Source organism: Cucurbita pepo, chromosome LG06, assembly GCF_002806865.2.
Source record: "Cucurbita pepo subsp. pepo cultivar mu-cu-16 chromosome LG06, ASM280686v2, whole genome shotgun sequence".
Lineage (NCBI taxonomy): Eukaryota > Viridiplantae > Streptophyta > Magnoliopsida > Cucurbitales > Cucurbitaceae > Cucurbita > Cucurbita pepo.
Genome location: NC_036643.1, coordinates 3,579,205 through 3,605,726, shown reverse-complemented (window position 1 = coordinate 3,605,726; position 26,522 = coordinate 3,579,205). Strand labels below are relative to the sequence as shown.

General features: G+C 33.5%; 3 protein-coding genes across 6 annotated transcripts; 1 reads left to right on the top strand and 2 right to left on the bottom strand.

Moving 5' to 3' along the window:
* The first annotated feature begins 75 nt into the window (after window positions 1-75).
* Window positions 76-2,951, top strand: LOC111796557 (release factor glutamine methyltransferase). The gene is made up of 3 exons (XM_023679230.1): window positions 76-816; window positions 1,585-1,830; window positions 2,660-2,951. Exons 1-3 carry the CDS (start codon window positions 85-87, stop codon window positions 2,798-2,800), a joined length of 1,119 nt encoding a protein of 372 aa, XP_023534998.1. The 5' UTR covers window positions 76-84; the 3' UTR covers window positions 2,801-2,951.
* A 1,761-nt stretch (window positions 2,952-4,712) lies between these two features.
* LOC111796676 (NAC domain-containing protein 21/22-like) lies at window positions 4,713-14,599 on the bottom strand. Of its 2 annotated transcripts, XM_023679399.1 has the most exons (7): window positions 14,503-14,599; window positions 14,324-14,417; window positions 14,124-14,227; window positions 9,360-9,485; window positions 8,852-9,047; window positions 6,807-7,084; window positions 4,713-5,370 (listed from the first exon to the last, which is right to left on the bottom strand). In XM_023679399.1, exons 5-7 carry the CDS (start codon window positions 9,024-9,026, stop codon window positions 4,876-4,878), a joined length of 948 nt encoding a protein of 315 aa, XP_023535167.1. In that variant the 5' UTR covers window positions 9,027-9,047; window positions 9,360-9,485; window positions 14,124-14,227; window positions 14,324-14,417; window positions 14,503-14,599; the 3' UTR covers window positions 4,713-4,875. The 2 variants fall into 2 exon arrangements, with proteins under 2 accessions (XP_023535167.1, XP_023535166.1); XM_023679398.1 differs by lacking the exon at window positions 9,360-9,485 and having other exon boundaries at window positions 14,324-14,595.
* Window positions 14,600-15,113: 514 nt separating this feature from the next.
* Window positions 15,114-24,717, bottom strand: LOC111796674 (methyltransferase-like protein 25). 3 transcript variants are annotated; one of them, XM_023679395.1, is made up of 13 exons: window positions 24,538-24,717; window positions 24,299-24,394; window positions 23,066-23,149; window positions 22,064-22,138; window positions 21,410-21,524; window positions 20,684-20,813; window positions 19,737-19,982; window positions 19,020-19,194; window positions 18,406-18,489; window positions 17,787-17,928; window positions 17,332-17,537; window positions 16,482-16,690; window positions 15,114-15,341 (listed from the first exon to the last, which is right to left on the bottom strand). In XM_023679395.1, the coding sequence occupies exons 1-12, from the start codon at window positions 24,685-24,687 to the stop codon at window positions 16,499-16,501; spliced, it is 1,695 nt and encodes a 564-aa protein (XP_023535163.1). In that variant the 5' UTR covers window positions 24,688-24,717; the 3' UTR covers window positions 15,114-15,341; window positions 16,482-16,498. The 3 variants fall into 3 exon arrangements, with proteins under 3 accessions (XP_023535163.1, XP_023535164.1, XP_023535165.1); XM_023679396.1 differs by having other exon boundaries at window positions 20,684-20,823; window positions 21,444-21,524; XM_023679397.1 differs by lacking the exon at window positions 15,114-15,341 and having other exon boundaries at window positions 16,553-16,690; window positions 17,332-17,376; window positions 17,475-17,537.
* Between the last annotated feature and the right edge of the window lie 1,805 nt (window positions 24,718-26,522).

Below are 26,522 nucleotides of genomic sequence, written 5' to 3'. Positions count from 1 at the left end.
ACATTGAAACTATGTATAGATTATATATATATATATATATATATATATAAATTTTAAAATTTTGGTGCTAAAATGGGAAGTGCAATGCCGCTAGAGTTGCATTCCATGGGGCGGGGGATAATGAGGCTAAGCATATCTCGTGCATATCTTGCAGCCCCTCATCGCGTCAGCCCGAGTCGATCCATTTGCTCTTCTTCCTCAAAGCCTCGAATCCCATTGTTTCTAAGGCCTCCCAATTACTCCGCCACACTCACAGATCTTCAGAAATGGCACGATTGGGCCAAAACCCTAAGTTCTTCAGTTGGTTCATCCTTTGTGGACGCCGACAACGGTCCAGACTCCGCCCTCTTACACAGAGAGCTCAAATGGCTGATAGACGATGCCGTTGAAGATAAATCGGTAAGTTCTGAACTGCGAACTAATTCCGAGCAAAATCATGAACATAATCTTAGAAATGTGAGGTTAAAAGTAGGAATCGAGGAACTCTACGGGCTTTGGAAGCAGAGGATCCATGAAAGGAGACCGTTCCAATACATTGTTGGGTGCGAGCACTGGAGGGATTTGATTTTGAGTGTAGAAGAAGGAGTTCTGATTCCGAGGCCGGAGACGGAGGTTTTGGTGGATTTGGTGGCGGAAGTGGTCTCTGACAATGAAGCGCTCAGAGAAGGACTATGGGTTGATTTGGGCACTGGAAGTGGTGCAATTGCTATTGCGATTTGTAGGGTTTTGGAGGGTCGTGGTAGAGTCATAGCCACTGATTTAAGCCCCACTGCGCTTACGGTTGCTGGCTACAATGTTCAGAGGTATGGATTACAGGTTAGTTAAAACTATTCATCAAACTCAATTGTTTTGGATTGACCCTAAAGATTAAAGGATTTTGTTGATAATGAAACATAGTAGCTACTTTGTAGTTTTGTAATCTTAAATGTTCTTAGGACTTGGATCATATGGGTGTTTCTTGAGATTACTCAAAGTATCAGCCCAAGCCTATAGCTAATAGATATTGTCCATTTTGGCTCGTTACATATCGTCGTTAGCTCCACACTGTCAGCCTCATGATTTTAGAACACGTTTGTTATGGAGAGGTTTCCACACTTTTACAAGAAATACTCCATTCTCCTCTCCAACCGATGTGAGATCTCACAATTTACCTCCTTAAGAGTCCAACGTCCTTGCTGGCTCCAGCCCGCTCGGTGTCTGGCACTGATATCATTTGTAACAGTTCAAGCCCACCGCTAATAGATATTGTCTATTTTGGCCCGGTACGTATGACTATCAGCCTCATGATTTTGGAACACGTCTATTAGGGAGAGGTTTCCACACCCTTATAAGGAATGCTTCGTTCTCCTGTGAGATCTCACAATCCACCCCCTTAGGGGCCAACGCCCTTGATTTTAATACTCATCTGTTAAGGAGAGGTTTTCACACCCTTATAAAGTATGCTTTGTTCTCCTTTCCAACCAATGTGGGATCTTAGATGATCTAAGTCTTGATGATTAAGATTAACAACTTTGAGAGTGTATTCAATCCGAGCTTTTCATTCATGGCAACCATTGATAATCTCTGCTTTGAATGTTCAATTAGGAGTCGATCGAGTTAAGGCAAGGATCGTGGTACGAGCCATTAAAGGACGTCCGGGGAATGCTATCTGGGATTATTAGTAATCCTCCATACATACCCAGTGGTAATATTGTTGGCCTACAAGCTGAGGTTGGTAAGCATGAACCTAGAGTTGCATTGGATGGAGGCACTAATGGCATGGATGAGCTTATTCATCTATGTGATGAAGCTGCTGTAATGTTGAAACCTGGTGGTTTCTTTGCTTTTGAGGTAACCCTGTTTCCTTCATTCTTTGCTCCATTATGTTTTTACTTGTTTTGTGTTATAATAGAGAAACAACTTTTTCATCTCTGGTTGGTCAAGTCGGATTCCTTTTAGAAATGGTTGGAACTAGACATCCTGGACGTAAACTTAGACCTATTATTACTGTTAGAGATGTCCACAGGGTGGGGCGGGGACGGAGAAGCCTTTCCCATCCCCGTCTTTGCCAATTTCAATCTCTGAGAAATATTCTTCATTTATTTTTGCGGGGTTTGTGTTCATGTGGAGAATTTTTTCCTATCTTTTTATATATATTAATTTTAAAGAAAGTTTTTATTGGATAATTTTGATTTTTAAATATAGTTTATATTAAAAAATATAAAATATACTAATAAATTCAATAAAATTTCAAATTTCAATAGACATGTTCTACCTCTGTCTTTATTTATTTACTTATTAGGTAAAAAAAAAAATATATATATTTATATTAAGTTTTGAGCCTTAGTCTTGATATATATGTAAAAAGTGAGCCGGGCAGGCCGGAGATTTGACGGGGTTAGAAGCAGGGACTGGGACAGGGAATATAATCTCCGTTCACAACCCCATTTAGGTAATAGGGAAAAATCTCTCCCCACGGCTTCATGTATTCTCCATTCAAATGGGGATTTCCCACCCTGTTCGAGATGGGTCTTTACGAGACCATTAAATCGATATCTCTAGTTACTAGACCGTTCTCGGGGCCGATATATGACTGAAACCTGAACTCTAAGGGGAAAGTGCATTGATTTGTTACTGTATGTATTGGTATTGAACCTGTCGTAATTTCATGTTCTTGCAGACAAACGGTGAAGATCAGTGCAAGCATCTTGTGAAGTATATGGAAGACAATCACAGAGGGAGGCTTTGTGATCTGAAAATAGTGTCTGATTTTGCGGGCATTCCAAGATTCACAACTGGATTCCTCAATGAGCCTCTATAATTTTCTCTTTCCTTTTCTCAGATGTAAACAAGAAATGAGTTCTAATCAAATTCTGCCTAGCTGGTTTTAGTTCATATTTCTCCGTTCTCTAAATCGTTATAAGCTTGGCGTTTGACTATGCCTTCGAGGAGGCTTGACTCCTTTTTCCTCCCCTTAATTGAAGCTTGACTCGTGTTCTTTTGGAGTCAAAGGAGTCTTAGTCAATTTTGACTATGCCTTCGAAGAGGCTTGACTGGAGGCTTGACTCCTTTTCCCTCCCCTTAATTGAAGCTCGACTCGTGTTCTTTTGGAGTCAAAGGAGTCTTAGTCAATTTTGACTATGCCTTCGAAGAGGCTTGACTCCTTTTCCATCCCCTTAATCGAGTCTCGACTCTTTTTCTTTTGGAGTCTTTCGTTCGACATTTGAAGATTTACCAATCTATTGGCACGACTAAGTTTAGGCATGACTCTGATTCCATATATTAGATGATGAATTAAGCTCTTGTCGGTTTTTCTCCTCAATACAAACTAGAAGCAAAGTTCATGTATGGTCTCGTCTCTCGTTTCAATTTCCATCTTTTTATATATATATTTTAGAATCCGACCTATCCGAAATTTTGGATTGATTAAAAGAATATCATACCCAAATAAAACTCAATTTATATATATCTATAAGTGTCGTGTCGATGAAATTTAGATGATATTCAAATTAGTATTGTGACATTTTAGTGTTTTATTTTATTTTCCAACAATTATTTGTTTATTTTGTAACCAATGTGGGTCCCAGCTTGTCTCTTTCCCACCAAATTGGCATCAACTACTAACCTTCTTACCTATTTGGAATACAAACGTCCTTTTGAAACCTACCATCAACCAATTTTTCATATATTTTTTAAAACATATTATTTTCTTCGTCTTTATTATTTATTTTTGGAAATATATTTGCCTTCCCAAAATAAATAAATCTAATTGAAAAGTCAACGAATCTTTGTGACGAATGCACAAATATTTGGTGTCACTTACCTTTAACTCAAATTAAATCTTAATACTACATCGTATAAGTTATATAATTATTATTTTAAAAAATAAAATTATATTATTCATTTATCCGATTATATATATATATATATATATATATATATGACTTAATTAGTTAATTGAGTTATGTTTAATAAATTATAATTTATATATGTTCATCAAATTAACTCCTATCTTTTACACTTCTAAAATAAAAGGAAAGATAGCTTAATTTGAGAGTTAGAATTTACCTTTCTCAAAGAAAAAAATAATCGGGTAGGAAGAAAAGAAGAAGAAACTAAAAATCTTTTCCTATCAAAATTTACTGTGTTTGAAAGAAGAGAGACTCAAGATTCATTCTCCTTTACAATTCAAGAATGAATGAATTAGCTGCTTTATAGTCGAGCTACTTACTCCTGAACCTAGTTAGAAACTCTTAGTTTACCTTACTCTCATCTTCTTCGAACAAAAAAATGACATATATAATCAGCTCATCTTGACAGCTTCGATTTGATATTGAGAAAGCAACGGGCTCTAGTGAACTCTCCAATAGTGTCCTGAAGGGTCGGAGAGTCGGTCACTTGAAGAACTGTAAACAAGATAAAGCAACACAAAAAATTCTACAAACGAACAAAAAATGAGAACATATGTGAATAAGCAGTAAAAGATTATTATTTTAATTTTTTTAACAAATTAGATTATTTCATTTTAAAATCACAAACTCAAACAAGTTGATAACTAATCTCTGTAACCACGGTAAGAATTAATCCATATATCAATTACCTAAAAATCACTTTTGAGTTTCTATATCGGTGTATATATATATATATATATATATATATATATATTTTTTTTTTTTTTGTATAATTATGAAAAAAAAAAATCAAACATGGATTTGCATTTCATCAACCATGAATTAGGCTTTAAAAAGTTCCCAAAATATGCAATAAAATTTACACTTGGGATCTTTTTATTAAAATAATAAATTTAAAAAAAAAAACCCTTTAAATTACAATCCTTCTTAATAATCACCATTTTTCTTTACAATAAACTAATTTCTCCTTCATTTTCCTTCTGGGTCATCTGTTCCAAAAGCTGGAAATATCATCACCAACCTCAGACAAGTAGCTGTCAGAGCTGCCTTCTCCCATGCTGGGTTGCCCTATGAAGGGGTTGCCATTTGTTTCCATCTTAGTAATGTTATTTAGAACAACTTTGAGCACTGATGAGTCACAGGCAAAAGGGTCAATATTTGAAGAATAAGTGCTTGAATTTGGCATTCCTCCATACATTGTGGTGAAGTTCTTGATGTTGTTGCCTGTGTTTGCCTCCATTTGTATGAGGTTTGAGAGAGATGGGATGGTTTGGTTTTGAGACAAAATGGAGAAGCAGGGCACTTGCTCAAACTCATTTAAATAGCTGCTTGGATTTTGGTGAAAACTGAGGTATGAGTCCATCAAAGCTGGGAGAGACGACGAGGCAGCGACGTTGCTGTAGGAGCTGCTGCTTCCCGTGCTCGGTCGGGCGGGCACTTCTTTCTGTTTACAGAACATTCTGCACAGAACCCAGTCCTCCTGTGGACACAAGAAGCACAAGCCACAACAGTTAAAATAGTGCAGACTTCTTCGTGACGTTGCTATCAACGTAAACTAATTGGCCTTCTTAGACGCAATCCTTTATCATGAACAGGAAAATATTGCGCCATCAGCTGCCAACATTATTTAAAATTTTTGAAGTTGAATTTGTAAAGTCAAAGATTTTAGTGCCAGACAAACAAACCAACTAATATGGAAATTCTCAAAATACAGGTTGCATCAAATGTTTATTTTATGCATATCTAAGTCAAGCCAATAGATGTTGAATGAGAGCAGAGAAAAAAATTAAACAAAATGAGTCACTGTTAGGAAACTAAATGCCAAATGTTAGAAGGGTAATTTCAGAATTTGATGAACAGATATTTTATTTTAACTCTCATATTCTCCCTAGATTAAACTGATATTAATCCCTTCTCGATTACAACACAAAGTAGGGAGAAAATTTGTGAGATCCCACGTCAGTTGGGGAGGAGAACGAGACATTCTTTATAAGAGTGTGGAAATCTCTCCTTAACAGACGTGTTTTAAAAATTTTGAGGGGGAAGCCCGAAAGGGAAAGGCCAATGAGGACAATATCTGCTAGTGCTGGGCTTGGGCTGTTACAAATGGTATCAGAGCCAAGCACCGGGCAATGTGACAGTATGGAGGCTAAGCCCTGAAGGGGGTGGACACGAGGCAGTGTGCTAGCAAGGACGCTGGACCCCGAAGGAGGGGTGGATTGGGAGGTCTCACATCGATTAGAGAAGGAAATGAGTGCCAGCGAGGATGCTAGGCCTCGAAGGGGGTGAATTGTAAGATCCCTCATCGGTAGGGGAGAAGAATGAAACATTGTTTATAAGATTGTGGAAATCTATCCTTAGCAAGTGCGTTTTAAAAACCTTGAGGGGAAGTCCGAAAGGAAAAGCCTACAGAGGACAATATATGCTAACGGTGGGCTTGGGTCGTTACAAAATCCAAACCTAAATCAGAGAGATTCAACCCCTCACGAATTTTACCAATATATCACAATCAAAACATGGCTAAATGGTTAGAAAAATTGGTATCATAAACATTTCAAATCAACAAAAAGAAACTTCAAGCGGCTATTGCTAAACCATCACTAGTGAGTTGTTTAAGCATGGTAACATATTCATGAAAACATAACAATAAGTGAATTCACATCAATAAACAAGAAAATGATACAAAGAAAAAACTCAACAAACTCCCATAGGCATTTTAACAAACACTTGGAGGCAAGAGGATAGATAGAGTGTTAAATCAACAAAAACAGTCTAGCTAAACCGTCACTAATGAGTTGATTAAGCAAGGTAACATATTCATCAAACCAATAACACAAAAAGCTCAACAAATTCACACAGACATTTTCACAAACACTTGCATGGTAAGATAGAGAAATAGAGAGAGAACGTTCATACCCTAGGAGGTGGATCTTTGAGAGGAGAAAGTGGACCCTCAAGCCGAAATTCATGCATAACCCACTCGGTTTTTCGGCCTTTAGGGGCCCTTCCTTGGTAGAAAACAAGAGTCTTTCTCATCCCAACGAGTTGATTGGCCTTGTGAAAGACAGGCCTGTCTTTGCCAGTGGCCTTCCAGTACCCTGAGGCTGTGGCGCGGTTTGTTCTAAGCCCAGTCGCGTACTTACGGTCCCGCTGGCTGAAGAAGTACCACTCTTTTCCCCCCACGCATGCCTCTCCTACACAAAATTCACATATCAAATGAACAATTGAACAATTTGGTNAAAAAAAAAAAAAAAAAAAAAAAAAACCATAAAGGTTTTGGTTAAATTGATATGTTATATTGTAATTATACTGAAATCATAGAGCAAATTCGTGATTTAACTAAATAAATATTTGTACACACGATTTTCTTTTTCTATATTTCTATACTAAAAATTTTGAAAATAGTGAATTACAATCATGACCCTGAAGTTCNAAAAAAAAAAAAAAAAAAAAAAAAAAAAAAAAAAAAAAAAAAAAAAAAAAAAAAAAGCTTCATAATTGAATAAATTCTTTATAATTGAAACATAATTATAATCATGAGCTATAAATTAATTATTTTCAATAGTATTGAATTTAATTGTTTTTAACTACTAAATTTGCTACCCACTACCTAAATCTATTGACCTAAACGATAATGCCACTTAGATTATTGAAATAATTATTAAAAAAACATACAATAGTCAAATAAGAGAAAATATATATATATGAATGGAAAGAATATTTGGGTGATGAGTCATCAAGGTCGAACCATATCTAATTGTGTGCAGTTAAAGTGTCAATATCAATCACTATTTAATAAAAAATAAATTAAGGTAAAAAATTAATAAAAAAAAGTTAAAAAGATTCCTATACAGTAATTTTAAAAGGTGAAAAGGCACATAAAAGTGAAAGTGACAACCCTTATTGGATTTGGTAAGGAAACAAAATTAAATTAGTGGAAGAAATGAGATAATAATAATAATAATAATTAATTGAAGAAATATGGTTTAAAATTCTACATATTTGAGGACTCTTATTGGGTGGGAACAAAGAACAACTTGATGATATTTGGGGTTGGAATTTGTTGGCTTGTAGCTATCAGTCACTCTCACATCTATTTCCTTTTCTTTTTTTCATTATCATTTTCATTTTTTTTAAAAAAATCCAAAAGTATCGGTTTCAGCTGCATAAACTTATGAATTTGGAAAGTTTTGAATTATTCATCAAATTTGCTTATTATATTATTATATCTATAACTGAAATAAAATAAAATTAAACCAAGTAAATATAAATTTTTATGTTCATATAAATAAAATTAATTAATATTGATAACACAAACTAAGTTTTTTTTTTTTTTCTTTCAAGTTTTGATGAAAATATATGACTTTATTGTTTTATAAATTATCTTGGAATTTAGAAAAATAAAGGATAGTTATCTTAGGAAAAGACTTTTGAGTAAGATGTTGATGTTAATCTGGTAAAATGACCATTTTAGCCCATTTGTAAAAGAAGAACAACACAACATCACTTCAAAAGAAAGGTCGAAATTGGGAAGAAATTTAAAAAAAAAATGACAAGGGCAAAAAAGAGCAACAAAATTATTATTATTTTTTTTTTTTCATATAGTAAAAACTATTGAAATATCATATAAAATCTAGATTGAATTAAACCAATAGAAAGCCTTCAAAACATCTAGCTTATGAACCACCAAAGTAATTAATTTAACGACTCAAAATAGCTCTCAAACAATACAACTTTTTTTTTTTAATAAATACTAATTTCAAAAATCAAATATAAACTTTATATCAAATTACGCTATACAAATTCAAGGCCCTTAAATTAAACTAAACCTTATTTATATTTGTATGATCTTTTAAATAATGGATTATGGGTTTCAGAAAATCAACCAAGAAGAAGAAGAAGGCAAAAAAAATAAGAACACCAAAAGAATTAAAAATTAGAAAGAAAAAAGAAAGACTTACTTGGAATATCCCAAGGCTCACACTGGTTGAGGTCAACTTCAATCAAGAGAGAAGAAGAATCACAAACAGAGCCAATCTTCTTCATCAGATAATCACAGACCAATTCTTCATCTCTTGGATGGAACCTAAATCCAGGAGGAAGTTTGGCCTCCACCATGCTTATATTATTCTCCATTTTTTCTTTTCTTCTTCTCTTCTGCAAAACAAAGGAGAGAGAAGGAGAGAGAAGGAGAGAGAGAAGGGAAGGAGATTGAAATAAAAAGAAAAGAGTATAAAGCTATATGATCAAGAGGTTAATTCTAATTATAAAACTATTTAGAGAAAGCTGTGGCTCTACCCCATACATGTATATATATATACACAAATATTTAATTTTGAGTATATGTTGTAGGGAAGATATTAATTTATTTCGTATGGAATACGGATATTCGTTTTTCTACGAAAATGGAGTTTGCGGGACCTACTTTGATGGGGCGGAGAATAACAGAGAAAAGCTCCCGAGTCATACCTTAATGGGGCGGAATATAGGAGAAGGAATAGAGATAAATCTTTTTCTATCAACTAAACGGAACGGAGATCGAAGAATATATTCTTCATTCCCATCTTCAACTTCATCCTTGCCATATTTTCCATCCTATAGAACTAGCAATTTAAATAAAAGCAAGCATAATTTTTTATTTATTTATCAAGCTAAAGAAAATAAAAATAATAAACGGATAATAATTAATCTCAGGGAATCTAATATAATATATATATATATATATATATATATATATATACACAGACATATTTTTGTAAGCTGTATAAAGCTAAAGAAAATAAAAATAATAAACGGATAATAATTAATCTCAGGGAATCTAATATATATATATATATATAGACATATTTTTGTAAGCTGTATGAGCCATGTATTTTACACAACTTTTTGGGCACACATTTTAATTGATGGATTGATTAGTTAATTAATTAAAAATATATGGGAGAGAGAATCTGGTTTGGTTTGATGAACTATGGAAGTGCCTATTTGGAAATCTGCATCTATCTATTTGGCATTTATTGCCATGTCAACATTAATAAATATTTGGATTATGTAAGAGTTGGCACCTGAATCTAACCATTTTTTAGGTTCAACTTGTTCTGGCTGCTAACTCTTCATGCCTGCCATTCTAATATCTCTCCTCCCTATTTGGTAAAATTTTAATATGTTCCATCTAATCTAGGAGAGAAAAGAAACAAATTAAATTAAGAATTCATAATTATCTACTATTCTTTCAATTAATTTAATTTAAATTAATTGAGAGAATAAATTTAATTTAAATTAATTGATTGGATATTGATGAATATAGGTTCAATTCATACACTATGATAGAAAAAAACAAAACTTGTTTAAATGGACCATCTATTTTTTAAGCCTGTCAGTTTATTGGACACTTATAAATAAATTGAGTGAACAAAGAAAGTGAAAGTAATTACCCTCAACTTTGTTTTGTGATAATTCAAAATATTTATACATAGACTTAATTAGTCGACCAAAATAGATTTGAGATCGACTAAAAGAGTCTTAATTTGAGTCACCCTATTAAAGAGAGATCTCGCATCTATGTGGTATTTTCTTCTAACATTTCGTGCTCAAGTCAATACTAAGAACAAAATGTCAAGTTAATTACAAGTTAGGTTGTGTGTCTTAAATGGAGAGTTGGTCTTGGCCTCATATTTATATTATTTTCTCCCCCATACATAAATGTTAGGATCTTATGAGGGATACAACAATAAGTTGTTTGTCAATTTAGCTCGGCCTAAAAGCCTAATATGGAACTAAACTTCAATTTAGAGAAGTCGATCACATTCCACGACTCAAACTTGCGAGCACCTGGAGGGCACGCCTTACTTAGGGGTGTGCTTAGCCCGAGTGGGCTTGAGCTCATGGACTTTGCAATCATCAACTCATAATATGAAAAGTTTTCCTATAATTTTTTCTAGCCCTCCCTCATTGATACCTTAATGCATACTTAGGAAGAAAGATTTTTTTCTAAAGGGGGTCCAAATTTTATAGATTCCTCTCTCCTTTGTGGTTGGATAATACACAATACTTTTCATAGAATTAATATGGTATAAATTACATATAATCCAACCACAACATTCAAAATTTGGGTATTTTCTATTTATTTTCCCTCTTTTACAAAGGTAATAATGACAAAGGAGACTTCACACCTTGAGATCAAGAAACAAATAAACAAGAGCCAAAAACGGTACAAAAATAAATAGAAAGAGTAGCTCAACAAAACCAGAAAGAACACAACTCACAGAAAGAGATCCAACCAACAACAGCCCCACAACCCCACTAAACAAAAAGAAGCTCACTAAGTTTGAAATGTCCACTTGAAACGATTTATGGAATTTGATTTTTAGTAAAGCGGGTGGCAAGAACATCCAATAGATTGATGTTCATTAGTATCCAAAATTAATTTTAGAAAACTCCCAAACTAATTATAACTCTACACATAAATAACGAAAGAAAAACGTACCATTCAAAAAAGAAAAATTAATTATGAACTTCGAGTTAAATTGTATATATAGAAAATGTTAGAATGGTGTTATAAGCATTAATAACGTTTCCTATATGTCAAAGACTTGAATATCAACCATACACATCATCATGAACGTAGTTCAGCTCATTAAAATAAATACTTTTAATTAGGAGTTTTAAAAAATTCATATTCTTCAACAAGCTTAAAAAAACACAACAATTAATGGTATAATTCAAAGTATACTAAAAGAATAGATTTAGTATATTTAAAGTTCAAAGTTTGGGAGGGGGCGTTAAATACTAAAGAAATCTTAAATCATTTATGAATCGTGCAATTACTCTTAGATAAGTTCTACTTTAAAGTTGAATATGGATGACACGACTAAAGAGTTATGCTTATGTTGGCAGACTTTACCCAAATGGATGGTATTTTTGTTCACTTATAGGATTTATGAGACACGAACAGGAAGGTTAACATTCAATAATCTTTACGTTGGGTTGTGCAAAGAAACAGGGTACAAAAATTTGAGGTTGTGTAACATGTTCTTTTTTTATCATTGAAATTATAATTTGTTAAGAAGCATATCTAACAAGTAAAAGATGGGCTTCATCATCTTGGGCTACTAAACCCATATACCAAAATAAGTTAGATTTCTTAATCCTAGACTAATTGATAAGCTAAATACTCACTTATTCAAAATCTAAACCCATAGTATTAAATTTAGCTATAGAACGCCAATTATAATTCAAGATAAGGGTATCAATTACCATTTTAGAACAAAAGAAAAAAAGAGGAAAAGNTCATTAAAATAAATACTTTTAATTAGGAGTTTTAAAAAATTCAAATTCTTCAACCAGCTTAAAAAAACACAACAATTAACTATTTATTATATTGGTATAATTCAAAGTATACTAAAAGAATAGATTTAGAATATTTAAAGTTCAAAGTTTGGAAGGGGGCGTTAAATACTAAAGAAATCCTAAATCTTTTATGAATCGTGCAATTACTCTTAGATAAGTTCTACTTTAAAGTTGAATATGGATGACACGACTAAAGAGTTATGCTTATGTTGGCAGACTTTACCCAAATGGATGGTATTTTTGTTCACTTATAGGATTTATGAGACACGAACAGGAAGGTTAACATTCAATAATCTTTACGTTGGGTTGTGCAAAGAAACAGGGTACAAAAATTTGAGGTTGTGTAACATGTTCTTTTTTTATCATTGAAATTATAATTTGTTAAGAAGCATATCTAACAAGTAAAAGATGGGCTTCATCATCTTGGGCTACTAAACCCATATACCAAAATAAGTTAGATTTCTTAATCCTAGACTAATTGATAAGCTAAATACTCACTTATTCAAAATCTAAACCCATAGTATTAAATTTAGCTATAGAACGCCAATTATAATTCAAGATAAGGGTATCAATTACCATTTTAGAACAAAAGAAAAAAAGAGGAAAAGATATTGGGCCCAAAGAGGCTGGTTTCAAAATAATATTAAAAAGTATTTTCTAATTGGCCTTTGATAAAATTTTATTCTTCGGGAGGTTGTTTTCTGACGTTTGGGAGATTGAGGGGGAAAAAGAAATGAGCTTTTCCGCCGCCAATTCCAAGTAGAAGCACGGGATGATAAAGAAAAACGATAGGATTAATTTTTCTTTAATAAAAAAAATAAATTACTGAAGTTTCTATATATACCAACTATTTTATAATTTAAAAAATCTCAGACATAAAATTCAGGATTTTTTTTTTTTTTTTTTTGGAGTGAATTATCAAGAAATAATAGTAATAGTGACTAAAATAAATTTTCAACCTACAAAAGCTAAAAAGTTAGATATTTAAAAGTTTTGGAATAAAAATATAAAATCAATAAAACAATGTATTAAAAATTTTAAAAATCANATCATTCAAAATAGAGATATGTATCCCCCCCACCCATGAGGAGCTGCCTTCTGTTTAACTAAAGAAGCCGTACCTGAATTGCAGTTCGATCGATTTGTATGGTGTCAACTTCATGCCGACGTTTGCGTTTCTGTGCTCCTTATCGTCATTCGTTCCTGTTTGGCATACTGACCACAAAAAATTCTTCAGGGCAATATTAATTACATTTTATCTTTTGGATGTCCGTAAGAGTATGAACTAGCCTGTACATACCTTCAACTATTTTCATCGAACAATTTCCTTTATTATTGTGAGATCCCGTGAGAAGGAGAATGAGACACCCTTTATAAGGGAGTGGAAACCTTTCCCTAGCAGACGCGTTTTAAAAACCTTGAGAGAAAGCCCGAAAGGAAAAATCCAAAAAAGACAATATTTGCTAACGGTGGGCTTGGACCGTCACAGTTATCTTCATTGTTTTGATTGATCATTAGGTCAACCTATGAAGATTAGGTCATACTAGTTACTAAAATAGAGGTTTTTCAGGGTCCTGGACAAGACTATTAGGCCTAAAACAACTACTAAGATCCGAAAGGATTCAATTGCATATTCCTTCCTGTCTTCGGAATTATCCAAAGCATCNCAATGCTTAATAATTTTGATTACGACGGAGATATCATCCATCCCATCCATTATCCAAATGTATTCAAACCTTTGAATACATTATTCCTTATAGATATGCTCAACTTTCCCAAAAGTTAAAAGATTCCAAACAAATAATGAACTATCACAACCTTTTGACAAGTTCACTAACTATTTCAAAGTGTACCATATTTATGTTCTACTCAGAGATGACGTACCTTTTTACTGATAGCAACCTTTTCTTTGATGCATAAAAAGACAAAGAGCAGCAGTTTCTGAAATGTCCACCAACCACGTCTTTGATCGAAAGAACAAGAAGAATCTAGTGTTGCGCAGAGACAAATTATCATTCAAAATAGAGATATGTATCCCCCCCACCCATGAGGAGCTGCCTTCTGTTTAACTAAAGAAGCCGTACCTGAATTGCAGTTCGATCGATTTGTATGGTGTCAACTTCATGCCGACGTTTGCGTTTCTGTGCTCCTTATCGTCATTCGTTCCTGTTTGGCATACTGACCACAAAAAATTCTTCAGGGCAATATTAATTACATTTTATCTTTTGGATGTCCGTAAGAGTATGAACTAGCCTGTACATACCTTCAACTATTTTCATCGAACAATTTCCTTTATTATTGTGAGATCCCGTGAGAAGGAGAATGAGACACCCTTTATAAGGGAGTGGAAACCTTTCCCTAGCAGACGCGTTTTAAAAACCTTGAGAGAAAGCCCGAAAGGAAAAATCCAAAAAAGACAATATTTGCTAACGGTGGGCTTGGACCGTCACAGTTATCTTCATTGTTTTGATTGATCATTAGGTCAACCTATGAAGATTAGGTCATACTAGTTACTAAAATAGAGGTTTTTCAGGGTCCTGGACAAGACTATTAGGCCTAAAACAACTACTAAGATCCGAAAGGATTCAATTGCATATTCCTTCCTGTCTTCGGAATTATCCAAAGCATCGAGTGAAATTACGATCTTACCACTGGGAAACTATTGACTTTGCTGTTAGAAAATACAAAAAAAAACCTTCTTTCTGATTGATCTTCTTATCCAATCTCTCATAGTCTTAATGCAACAAACCAAAAAAAGAAAGAAGATAAATAAGAATGATATCCTAACCTTGACACCTANATGTAACTCCAAGCCTTTTTGCTAGTATTTGGGTAATCGGGGTGTTTAAAAAAAAAAAAAAGAGGCCATATGCCTTACTAACAATGAATTTTAATAATACCATTGGGCAATATAAATTATGCCTGTGAGGCTGTAAATAGCCATTATAAAAGACAGATATCAGAAATGACAGTATTGGAAAGTTAAAGGAATAATCTGAAATGAAATACAAACAGTGAGAAAAGGGAACCCATAAGTTCTGCAGAATTTGAATAATTCATCCTCAGCACTTGAATTATGCATTAATCCAGAACCATTAAATCCTGCTACACCAATACAACGGATTATAACATTGTTTAGTATTAGTTCCTATACTTAAAATTTCAGTTAGTATCATCGTCATTAATCAGACTACTCCTTTATCAGGCAACTGAGAAGATATGAAGCATTGACTGAAAAAGGATAATGCAAAATATGACCTAGTAGCCAATTCATTATTCCAAAGAAAAAGAAATGGATAAGTTACACTTAACTGGACCAGACAATAGTTCCCAAATCTATAACTCAACCTTTGGACAGATGTGACTGGTTAATTTTATTGGTACTCTTCAACCCATATCCAACTAACTTTGTAAAAGCCTTCGACTACAATTTTTTTTTATAATAGAAATATGAAGATATAAACATGTAAGCACTATGACCAATTCAAAAATCAGGTCTGCTTAAGCCCCACAGTTTAGATATGCGAATAAAAGATGTCAACTTGGCAAACAAAATCAAACAATTCTAAAGGAACTATATTGTAAATCAAGTTTAAAATATTCTAAAAATTAATTAAGAACTATATAAATACCAAAAGGTGTCCTAATTTATTTTTTCTTTCAATTTCGGTCACATCCAGACCTGTAGGGACACTTAAACCTAGAAAATTGATTCTAAATTTAAAAAGAAAAAAGTATATATATTTAACCCTATCGTCACTACATGCTCGATGCCCAACCCATTACTTATCTTACTATGATCAACTCTAAAATTTAATTCAATCTTAAAAATTCATTTGCAAGACCAAAGAAATTGTGGGGAGAAGTCGACGCTACTAATTATTACAAATATTTTTTTTTTTTTTTTTTCATGTTAAATTTATGAGTGCTATCTATTTTGAAGTATCAAATCCGTTAGCATATATACATATATTTCTAAAAAATGATCCCAATGTGTCCGTGTCTTACATTTCTAGAAATTAATGTATCATATACGTGCTTATTGGTGTATAAATCAAAGAACAAAACATTTCTACTCTTAAGTCCTAAAGCATTCGAATAATGTTAAGGTAAATAAATTTAGCGTAATATTTGATTCTCTGTCATGAATACAACTATAAAACTCTCTTGGATCAACGTTTTCTCACATTGAAAATTATTCAGTAACAAAAATTGAGAAAAAGCCATATTCACTAGTATTACCTTTCTCCTAATGAATCTTATGTTGCACCAAATTTCCGAGCGATTATAGCCACATTCCTCGGTGATAAATCCGGATCAAAAATAGGTAGCAACATGGCTTCAAGGGATTCACCTTGCTCCTGGAGAAATAGTAATCTGTCAAGCAGAATACATGTTTCCAAAACTGGGCCCAGAGCAGCTCGAAGAGACCAGTAAGGCCCAATAAGTTCCTGCATACGATTTATTAGTTACATTTGGATATATATATATATATATATAAGAGCCATTAACATCTGGATATATATAAGAACCCATAATAAAACTAAAATGTATTGCAATTTAAACGATAAAAAAAACTTATCAGATAAACCAAGCAATTTGAGGAACTTGGTGAATTAACATAAACAAAGCCTTTGAATGATGCAAGGATGCATTGGAATGCGAACCCATAATGACCATCACCAAAGCAACCACCTACATCATCTAACCGGTAATAATATTTGAGACCTTAGTGCAACATTCTCCAACTAAACTCATGTGCTTCAATAAGATGAACGGAATCCCCTGTAACACTAACATCATCTAATGGTACCTTGGGTTCTAACTTTCTAATTGTATGATTTAATCCTTAAATACTAAGACAACTGTCCTATTCCTTGGAATAAATTAGATACCACACTCGATAAAGCATTCATAATTCTGAAGCAAATCAAATAATAAATTAACATCTAAGAAGAAAGAGATTCAAATTAACAACAATCATTAGTTTTGGAGCAACTAAATTGGTTTAGACTAGAGCTTATATATTATTGTAACTGGTATATGACTCAGTCCTATATAACAAGTATTGGAACTTAGTAAGTATACATACAGCAAAAGGCTCATTGTCCATCCAGATTCCATAATAATCCATATCCTGCAAAGATTGAAGTCCAAGGCGATTTAATCCAGATTGACAAAAATTTTCAAAAAGAAGATATTTGTCAACAGATTTGGCCTGTTCACATGGCGTACTCCCATAGTCAGAAATGGTGTGAGAAAAGGCATTGCTCTTGTCTGGCAACCCCCCAATAAGATCTGCAGCATATTTTGAGGGTAACAAAGTAGATGAAAATTGTTACTTGAATATTGGTTAAGGAAACAGTTAAAATTGCATTCGTATTATTCAATCTACTAGATAAAACAAACGGATGCCTTGAAGCTATGCTGCACATCCCACTAACCCTCTCTTAAAATCCTCCATTTCAGCACAGGATACTAGGGTGTGTGATAGAATGCCATTGATTAACAGAAATCTAGAATATTCTAGTCTTTACCATCTCATACCTGATTGTGATGCCTCAAGCTTATCTTCATGACACTGTGAGGATAATGCAGCCTCCCTTTTCTTTCGACGACGCAATGCCTTTCCTTGACGCCCAACAGATGGGCAAGTTGCTACAACTTCTGGATAATATTTATAGAGTACCTTAACAGAAGAAAAAAGAAAGAAAGAGACACTTAAAAAGGAAAAACATAAAGTTCATGCAAACAGATCTGCAGATTACATGCTATTTCAGAGATCTTTTGTGTAACTTATGGTTGGCCAAATTTAATTGTCAAATCTATTAGCAACTTCAGTTGGATCTTTTGTGTTATAGGACCCTACACTCTAACTAGAACATATAGGTCAGTTTCCATTTCCATAAGCTCACAAGAGTTTTTACGACAAAAACAACAGTTTTCTAATGAAGTAACTTGGCTTAAAGACCTCCAACAATAGATATTTGATTGATTTGAATTTAGAAGGAAAGAATCAATAATGTTAGAAGACAAGGTCAAATTTCAAACTGATTCAATAGGATTTTTTTCAAAATATGCTTGAAGCTAAAAGCAAATTATAATTGAACTAAGTTAAGCATGATAAAGCATGATGAAATAATAAACAATTGGTCACAACTTTTACCATTTGGAAAGCAGCACGGAAAGCATGCAACTCAAAATTATGGACACCACCCTCATTTTCCAAATTCCTCCATCTTTCTGCACTCTGATGAGAGAAACAAGTTATAAATTTTAATCGAGCGTTGAAAATTATAGATCTATTGATTTTCTAAGTGCACTTATTTTTTTACTTGTGATTAGATTTTATCTGTTTAAAGTATTTATTGTAATAAAGTATAAGCTAAACAACAACGAAAAGCCCTAGCTCTCCCTCCTCGGGCAACAACTGGCATCAAAGCCAAATGTAGTTACCTATATTTTACTTCACTTAAAGTCCATTTTAAAGAACTAGAACAATACAACAAGAGTCTTAAAATCTGCTGGGGACAATGTGTTTCAATCATGAAACAACTATGTACACCTTGCATATAGTTTAATTCTAAAAATACTTTGGGCATAAAACTACTTTTATGTCTCCTTTCCAAGTAAATGTGAACTATAACTCCATCTAATGTTAATTTTATCATGCAGGTAATTCAAGGAAAACTCAATCGATAACCCAACTTATCTCGAGAAGATAAACAAACAAAAATGAAATATTTTTTAGTACGATGGTGGAGAAGGTCAAAAGCTGACCTGACATGCAAGGTCTCTGCCACTTTTTCCCAGAAACAAGCCAGAAGATTTGACACCAAAGCTCATTGGAAATCCATTTTGGACACCTTCATAGTCAGATCCATACTCCGAGAGTAGGTTGTAACAGCAACCAATATTAATGACTGCTTTTACTTCCTTGCACTCAACAAAGGTCCTGGTTATATGGTGAATACAGTACATTTGTTAAATCCTGCAATGAAAGGAGAGAGATAATAACACCAGTATGATAAAAACTACTGCCCATCTCCTTTGCCCTTTTTTCTTCTAAAAGCACTGTATCTTCGATGAGATTTGACATATAGGTGGACGAACCAAATTCATGACACGTTATCTTTTGTGATATTTTCATATATTATGGGAAACCAAAGTTCCTGACCAGTGAGCTTCTCACAGCCACCGCATAAACTTTTTAGTTCGTCCAAATTTATAAAAGAAGATTCATGTTTTCCCTTTAGCTAATCCCTTTGTATCCTCTTTCATTCTTCAGAATGATAGTTTGTTTTTTTTTTTTTTTTTTTTTTTTTTTTTTTTTTTTAATTTAAAAAAAAAAAAACATTAAAACGTACTAGAAAAATGAAAACTCATACGGCTCCAAAAATCACCAAAATTTTCACTTATGTCTACTTTGCATTTTCAAGAAATGTATATTTGACACATCTTAATAAAAAGAGTAATTCAATATCATGTAATTCTAACCTGAGCATTATCACTGAAAGATCACCGCAAGCATGAAGTCCAGCAAGAACCAATGAAGGCTCTTTGCCTGAACGGCACAAACCCTTTGACTCCTGCCGATTGGTTTTCTCTAGATCATCGCCAGTCACACTTGTCTTATCAGCATGATCGTCTTGTAGTGACATGTTAGCAAGGGATTTTAATGCATCAACGGATAATACATGAAATGTCATTGCCTTCGGCAGTCTCAAATTGTTGGTTTCCAATCTGTAAAGAGTTCAGCGAAATTAGAAAAAGAGTAATGATTTTTTAGATATTAAGTTAAAAAAAACAATAAGTAGAAACCAAAATACTATTTTAGTCTAGTAAGAAACTAAGAACATTTAAGCAGGGCAAGAGAAAAAAAAAGGTTTGCATTTAGTCCTCTAAGATACACCTGAGTATCCAGAAGTCTTTCCCTCTAAGTTACAATGACTGAAACCACATACAAAATCAGTGACTGGCTTCTTCGAGATGGAAATATGCGAGAACCATTTCTCAATCCAAGATGGTTTGAGTTTCATCAAAATTGAAAAGTGATTTCTATGTTGTTGTGAGAGGACTAGAAAGTTTAATAATGTGGATCTCTGAGATTTGTAGATACATAATAACACTTTTCTATAACTTATATCAGTCTTCAGAAGGGAACATTTTATAAAAGAATAAATACAATGGGTATGAGCTTAGTTTGGCCTCATAAATTGCCGTGTGGGTGGTAGATGCTCTCGCTGATCTCATTATCACTCCCTTGAAACCAGAAGTTCTTAAGATAACCAATAGAAGATGGGACCAAGTTCAAGAAAACACAAATAAGAGAAATAGCTTCCAAGAGATTTAAAAAAATAGGAGAAATGAAAGTAAAACATTTTAATTCTATCTGCTCGCATCAACACAAAATGTTTGCCTAAAAACGTTTTCTATACCCTTACCCAGATTTACGAATCTGTGCTGAGTAATACTTCTTAATCCGTTCTGAACGTGCACTTGTCACATTTCCATGATGAGAACAAGCATCAATTGCAAGAACTGAATGCTTGTAATGGAAGGAAAGCACTTGCGCTAAATAACCCTAACAAGAAAAGATCATAAGTATGAAAGCACTTGCAATAGTAGAACGTTATATAGAGCATACGAGTACATGGAAATTTTTGTTGTAAGAAGAATTTATATGGATCATAAACCCTTTTAGGAATACACCGAAACAATAATGGAAGAAAAAACAGATCGACAGAGAAAGTAGATTACAGAGGAATAAATCATTCAAAAAATATGAGTGAGATTCAATTAAAATGTAGAAAAGGAGTTATCAGAAAATGCTTAAATTAGAAGCCTAGAAAGAATAGAATTTTGTTGCTGCTGTGGAAGAAGTATGTACAGGAATATCCTAGACTCAGTTACCTCTCAGACATTGATCATAAAGGCAAGGAAGTGAAGTTCATTTCTTCAAGTACTACAACATAAAATCAACTAAGTTGATTTCATAAAGAAATTTACATATTTAATTGAGGAAGTACTTTTTCCCATACATTTTAGGAGAAAATGAAAGGAACCTAATAGATCCAAAATAATGGAAGATGTTTAAGCCCATCCCTGTGGAATGACTCTTTTTTTAGTACAGTCTAATATAAAGAAGCTGGATGCAGAATCAAACTTACCCATCTTGCATACAGTAATGAAAGTAAGTGTTACCTGCCCAGCACCAACATCAACAATTGCATGACTTTTCAGGTCACTTGCAATCAAACTAATAATGGCGGAAAGGACTTCAACCTGTTGAAGCATTAAAAAATTTCTTAATGAACCATATAGAAAATGTTTTGGTTATAATATATCACAACACAATTTGTAGATTGAATCAACGCGTTTGACAAGCCATGAAACCCACAGATTGTATCATACAAAATGGACCAAGCATAAATCATATCCGGATGCAAAGTTAAAGATGAAATACATCATATTCAATTTAAATGGTCATAGTTTTACACCAAATTGAAAACTAATGCTAGGAAATTCGACTCCCACGTAGGAAAACAAGATCATAAGAATTAGAACCTCAATTTAAAAATCATGGTCAAGCTTTGAAAAGAAAGAGGGTTTCACATTAAAATGAGAATATTTGGACTTTATTTCATAAATAAGAGTAATTTGTTACTGATTTAGATTTTAACTTATTTAGTCTGATAGATATGTTTCTCTCTGATTTTGAATTTAAATGATTTGTTTAACACGCACTCAAGGATAGCTCTCTCTTAGTAAATTGGAAAAGGCATAAAGTATTCCATTCGGAAATGTAAGACCCAATAACCTACTTCATGTTTTTTCTTCTGATTCATGCCTTGAGAAAGAACAGTGTTAAGTGAAGCGATGCACCAACCAGGTAGAACCTGCAATAATACACACAACTGTGGTACTAAGAAATGGATAAAATCAACCTGGAACATTCTGTTTGACACGCATAAGTGGGATGACGTTAGTGACAGTTCTTTATTATTAAAAAGAAACAGAGAAGTGCGATTCAAGAGATCTCGCTCTCCCATCTCCCAGTACAATGTCCAAAGGAATAATTCCCTCTTATATAAAATTAAAAAATAAAATAAAATAAAATAAAATAAAATTAGCCGGATAGATACCCACTCACACCTTCCCTTTCCATACTCCTAGTAACCGTTAGTTACAAACAGGCCTCAAAGTAGCTTAATTATACTCCAACCACGGACCACTCTTTGTCTCAATCCAACAAGACACACTAATAACAGGAAGTCTATCTTAAAGAAAGGGTGGTTAAATGTCAATAACTCTCCATCCATGTCCTTAGTGAAAAATAATTCTAATAGCAACAAAAGAATACGAATGGGACCAGACTCCTAAAGTTGAGGGGTGAAGATCAAGAAGAAGCTTCCCAGTTTTTATCCAAAAAAAAAAAGGAAAAGGGGTAAATCTACAGAAATCTTATGTAAGATAAGGTCATCAACACGTTTTAAAATGCCATGTTCAGATACTTCTGTTCTATCCTTACGAGACTGATATCAGAAAATCTGCACATTCTTTTGTATTACAGAATGTGAGTCTTCATTGTTTCAAGGATAAGGGAATTTGGTTGATAATAGCTGGAATCTCAGGTTTAGAAGACAGCTCAATGAAAGAGAACTTCCTGAGTGGAGCGAGCTCTCATCTTCTTGAAAGTAACATATGAGTCGAAGTGGATAATGGATATTATGCAATTTTCAAGCCTATGTTTCTTTTTCTTGCTATACGCAGCAAATCTATATAATCAATCGGAAACTATCAACTGTATAACATAAAAGCACTACCATCTGCAAGTCTGCTTGTTCACGTCCAAAGGCAAGAGATCTTGAAGTACGGATAAATTTCTTTAGTGAATCTGGCCAGTATTCCTGAAAGATTTTGTCAATCAGAAACTTAGACTTCAGTACATTAGAGTAAATGCACTCATAACAAGAAACACAAAGAAAAGCAGATCACATAGTTCCATAAATTCCTTAAAATGGATTAAACTATCAGCAATATTTCCAGACAAAACGCTCCCCTGTGACCAATGCTCATAACTTTCGTACTCTGATACTTCTCAACAACGATGATGCATTTTTAGAAATATATCATAACATACAGTGACACGCAGAAGGCTATCATCAACCTTTTTTACTCTAGCCATATTTCGCCACTCATTTTTCATTTCTGAGTTCTTGCCATTTCATAACTTCAGTTCTATTTAATCTAATTAGTCAAAGACATCACACATGCCCCATAAGGATGTACCAATATTTAATAAGAAATCTACTGACAGTATGAAAAAATTAATTCAATTTTTAAAAGGAACAAAAAAAAAAGACGTCAACATATGGAGTTAGTTAACGACACCCCTAAATATGGGAGTTTTTTTTTTAGTTCACCCTTATTTTGAAACCCAACTAATCAATTATAGATGTTGATAAGCGGATTTATATGCTCCCCAAGCAAACACAAGGTTAGTCAGAAATCTTTATGGTATCTGATTCAGAATAAAATAATAATAACAATAAAATTCAATCCATTACACATCTATTTTCCCAGAAATTGAAACTGGATTTATGCAATGCAATATGTCATTGTACAGTCTCAGCATTCTTCCATAGAATTAATCATCCAACTACATACCAACACGGATAATAACTACTTTGAAAATAATGACGTTATTATTACAAATAATGATCAATTTCAGTTCCGTGAATATTTTTAAATTACTCGACAGGTACGAATCAATATTTTGATCGATATTATACTTTGATCCAGATAATCAGACAATTATGTCTAAATTAACATGCATATAGAGGATTATGTCCTAAACATATCCAAATAAGGCTTATAATGGATCATTGAGAAAGTGTAACTGTCAATTCAGTCAAATACTACCTGCGTACTTTTGTTATGGACAAAAATCTTACAAGTGAGCTCAAATCTAGCTTCAAAACTAAGCTTCAAACGTTCAAACACAAGCTAATTGAAATAAAATCAAGTCTAAAAATGTTCTCCAATTACAGACGCACCTGGACAGCTCCAGAAGGAATTAGAAGCAGATTCTTCACATGTTCCTTGCGCAAGCACTCCATCCATTCCTCATCAACAGCTTCCCATAGTCTATCCTGTAAAAGAGAATGGAAGCAGTAGCATGATGTAAATCATAAAAGAACATCCACGAGTGAAAAGGAAAAATCAAAATCAAATTACAAGCTACACTCAAAGCAGATTCCAAAACTTGTGCGAATGAAAAAATAAATCAACAAACCTTAAAAAAATTGACGACGGGAGCATTGATCAGGAACGAGTAAGGTCTAATGAAGTCGGCGATGGCTTTTATCCATTGCAGAGTATTGGCGGCAGTGTCGCACTTGTACTTGCAACTGCTACTCCCATTGCCGCCAAAGCCAGTGGCCATTGTTTTGTCGCCAAAATCAACGATGGCGCCGCAGATTATATATACATTTACGAATTTGGGCGTAAATGGTCGCGTCTTAAAATCAAATTATCTTACGTGGATTTTATGAAAACGATTTTAAAATATTTAATAAAAAATTTGGATTATTTTTTATTTTTTTATCTAAATAAATCGATCTTTTTATTTTTTATATTTAAAATCTACTTTTTTTTTCGTGTTAAATATTTTTTTTTTTTTTTTACTATACTTCTACGACCTTTTTACTTATAATTTAGGGTTTATTTTCGTGTATCGACTAATATCGAGAGCTCTAAATCGACCATAATAGTCGGTATTATAAAATGACCTTTTGAAAACATCGATGCATACAAAAGAAGACATTCTTTTGAGAGTATAGTTTTGCAAATTCTAATATCCCGAGGACAAACGTCATTAATTTTACGACCTAGATCAAATCATTTAAAAATTTTGGATAAAAATAAGACGTAAAAGATCGTGCAATCTAACAAGATAAACGACTCGAGCTCATTGCATGTTATATAAATGTATAATTCCTTATTAATGTTTATTTATAATTTAATTATGTGTTATCTTCTCACCCCATAAATGGATATATAATTGTGTGTTTTTTTTTTTAGCGAAAATTAAAATTGATAAATTTTATGAAGAAAAGAGAATCACTGTTAATAGATATTGATTTCTTTTGGCTTTTCCTTTCGAGGTTCAGCACAGTGGAATCGGTGCTCATCGAGATATTGTCCTATTTGGGCTTCCACACAGCGGAACTGGTGCTCATCGAGATACTATTATCTTTGGGCTTTCCCTTTCGAGCTTCCACACAGCGGAACCGATGCTCATCCAAATATTGTCATTTTTGGGCTTTCTGTTTCGAGCTTCCACACAGCGGAACCAGTGCTCATCCGGATACTATCATATTTGGGCTTTCCCTTTCAGGCTTCCCCTCAAGGCTTTAAAACGCGTACTTCAGAGGTATATAGTGGAATCGGTGCTCGATTTTCACACTCTTATAAAGGGTGTTTCAGAGTCACACAACCGGACCAGTGCTCATCCAGATACTATCATCTTTAGGTTTTTTCTTTCGGGCTTCCCCTGAAGGCTTTAAAATGCATCTTTCAGAGTTACATAGCAGAATCGGTGCTCGGTTTCCAGGTGTTTCGTTGTTCTCCCCAACCAATATGGAATTGTAGGATCTCACCCAAAAAAAAAAAATATATATATATATATATATATATATATATATATAAAAGCAAGGAAAAGGAGGGAAAACGTAAAAAACGTGGCAGAATAATATGATGCCACGTGGCTCATAGTGTTTATTTGAATAAACAAAATAAAAATATAATGATAAAAAAAAAACTTAGTTACAAATAAAAATACAAAAGAAAAAATAATAAATGATTTGATGAAGTGCCACATCTGGGTCACGTGGTTCCATGGATTTTCAAAAAGAAACAAGCCTGAAAAATAATAATAATAATATAAAATTAAAATTAAAAATTAAAAAATAATAATAATAAAATAAAATATTAAGGACGGTCGTAAATCTGAGGGGCAATGGAATGAGTGAAGCGATTCGGGATATCTCGGCAGGCCATGAGGACACAGCCAGTACCAACCTCTCTCTCACTCACTGTGGGGGGTGGGGGGGGGCCCTCCCTAGGCCTACAGCTTGGCCTTTTCCTCCTTATCATACCCTACTTTTGTATTTACTTTTAACCCTCCTGCCATTATTTATTATTACTTTTTACACTCCGCCCTCCCAGTTACACCTGTCCCCTAATACACTCCCAACATGCATCACGTTCCGCGTGAGA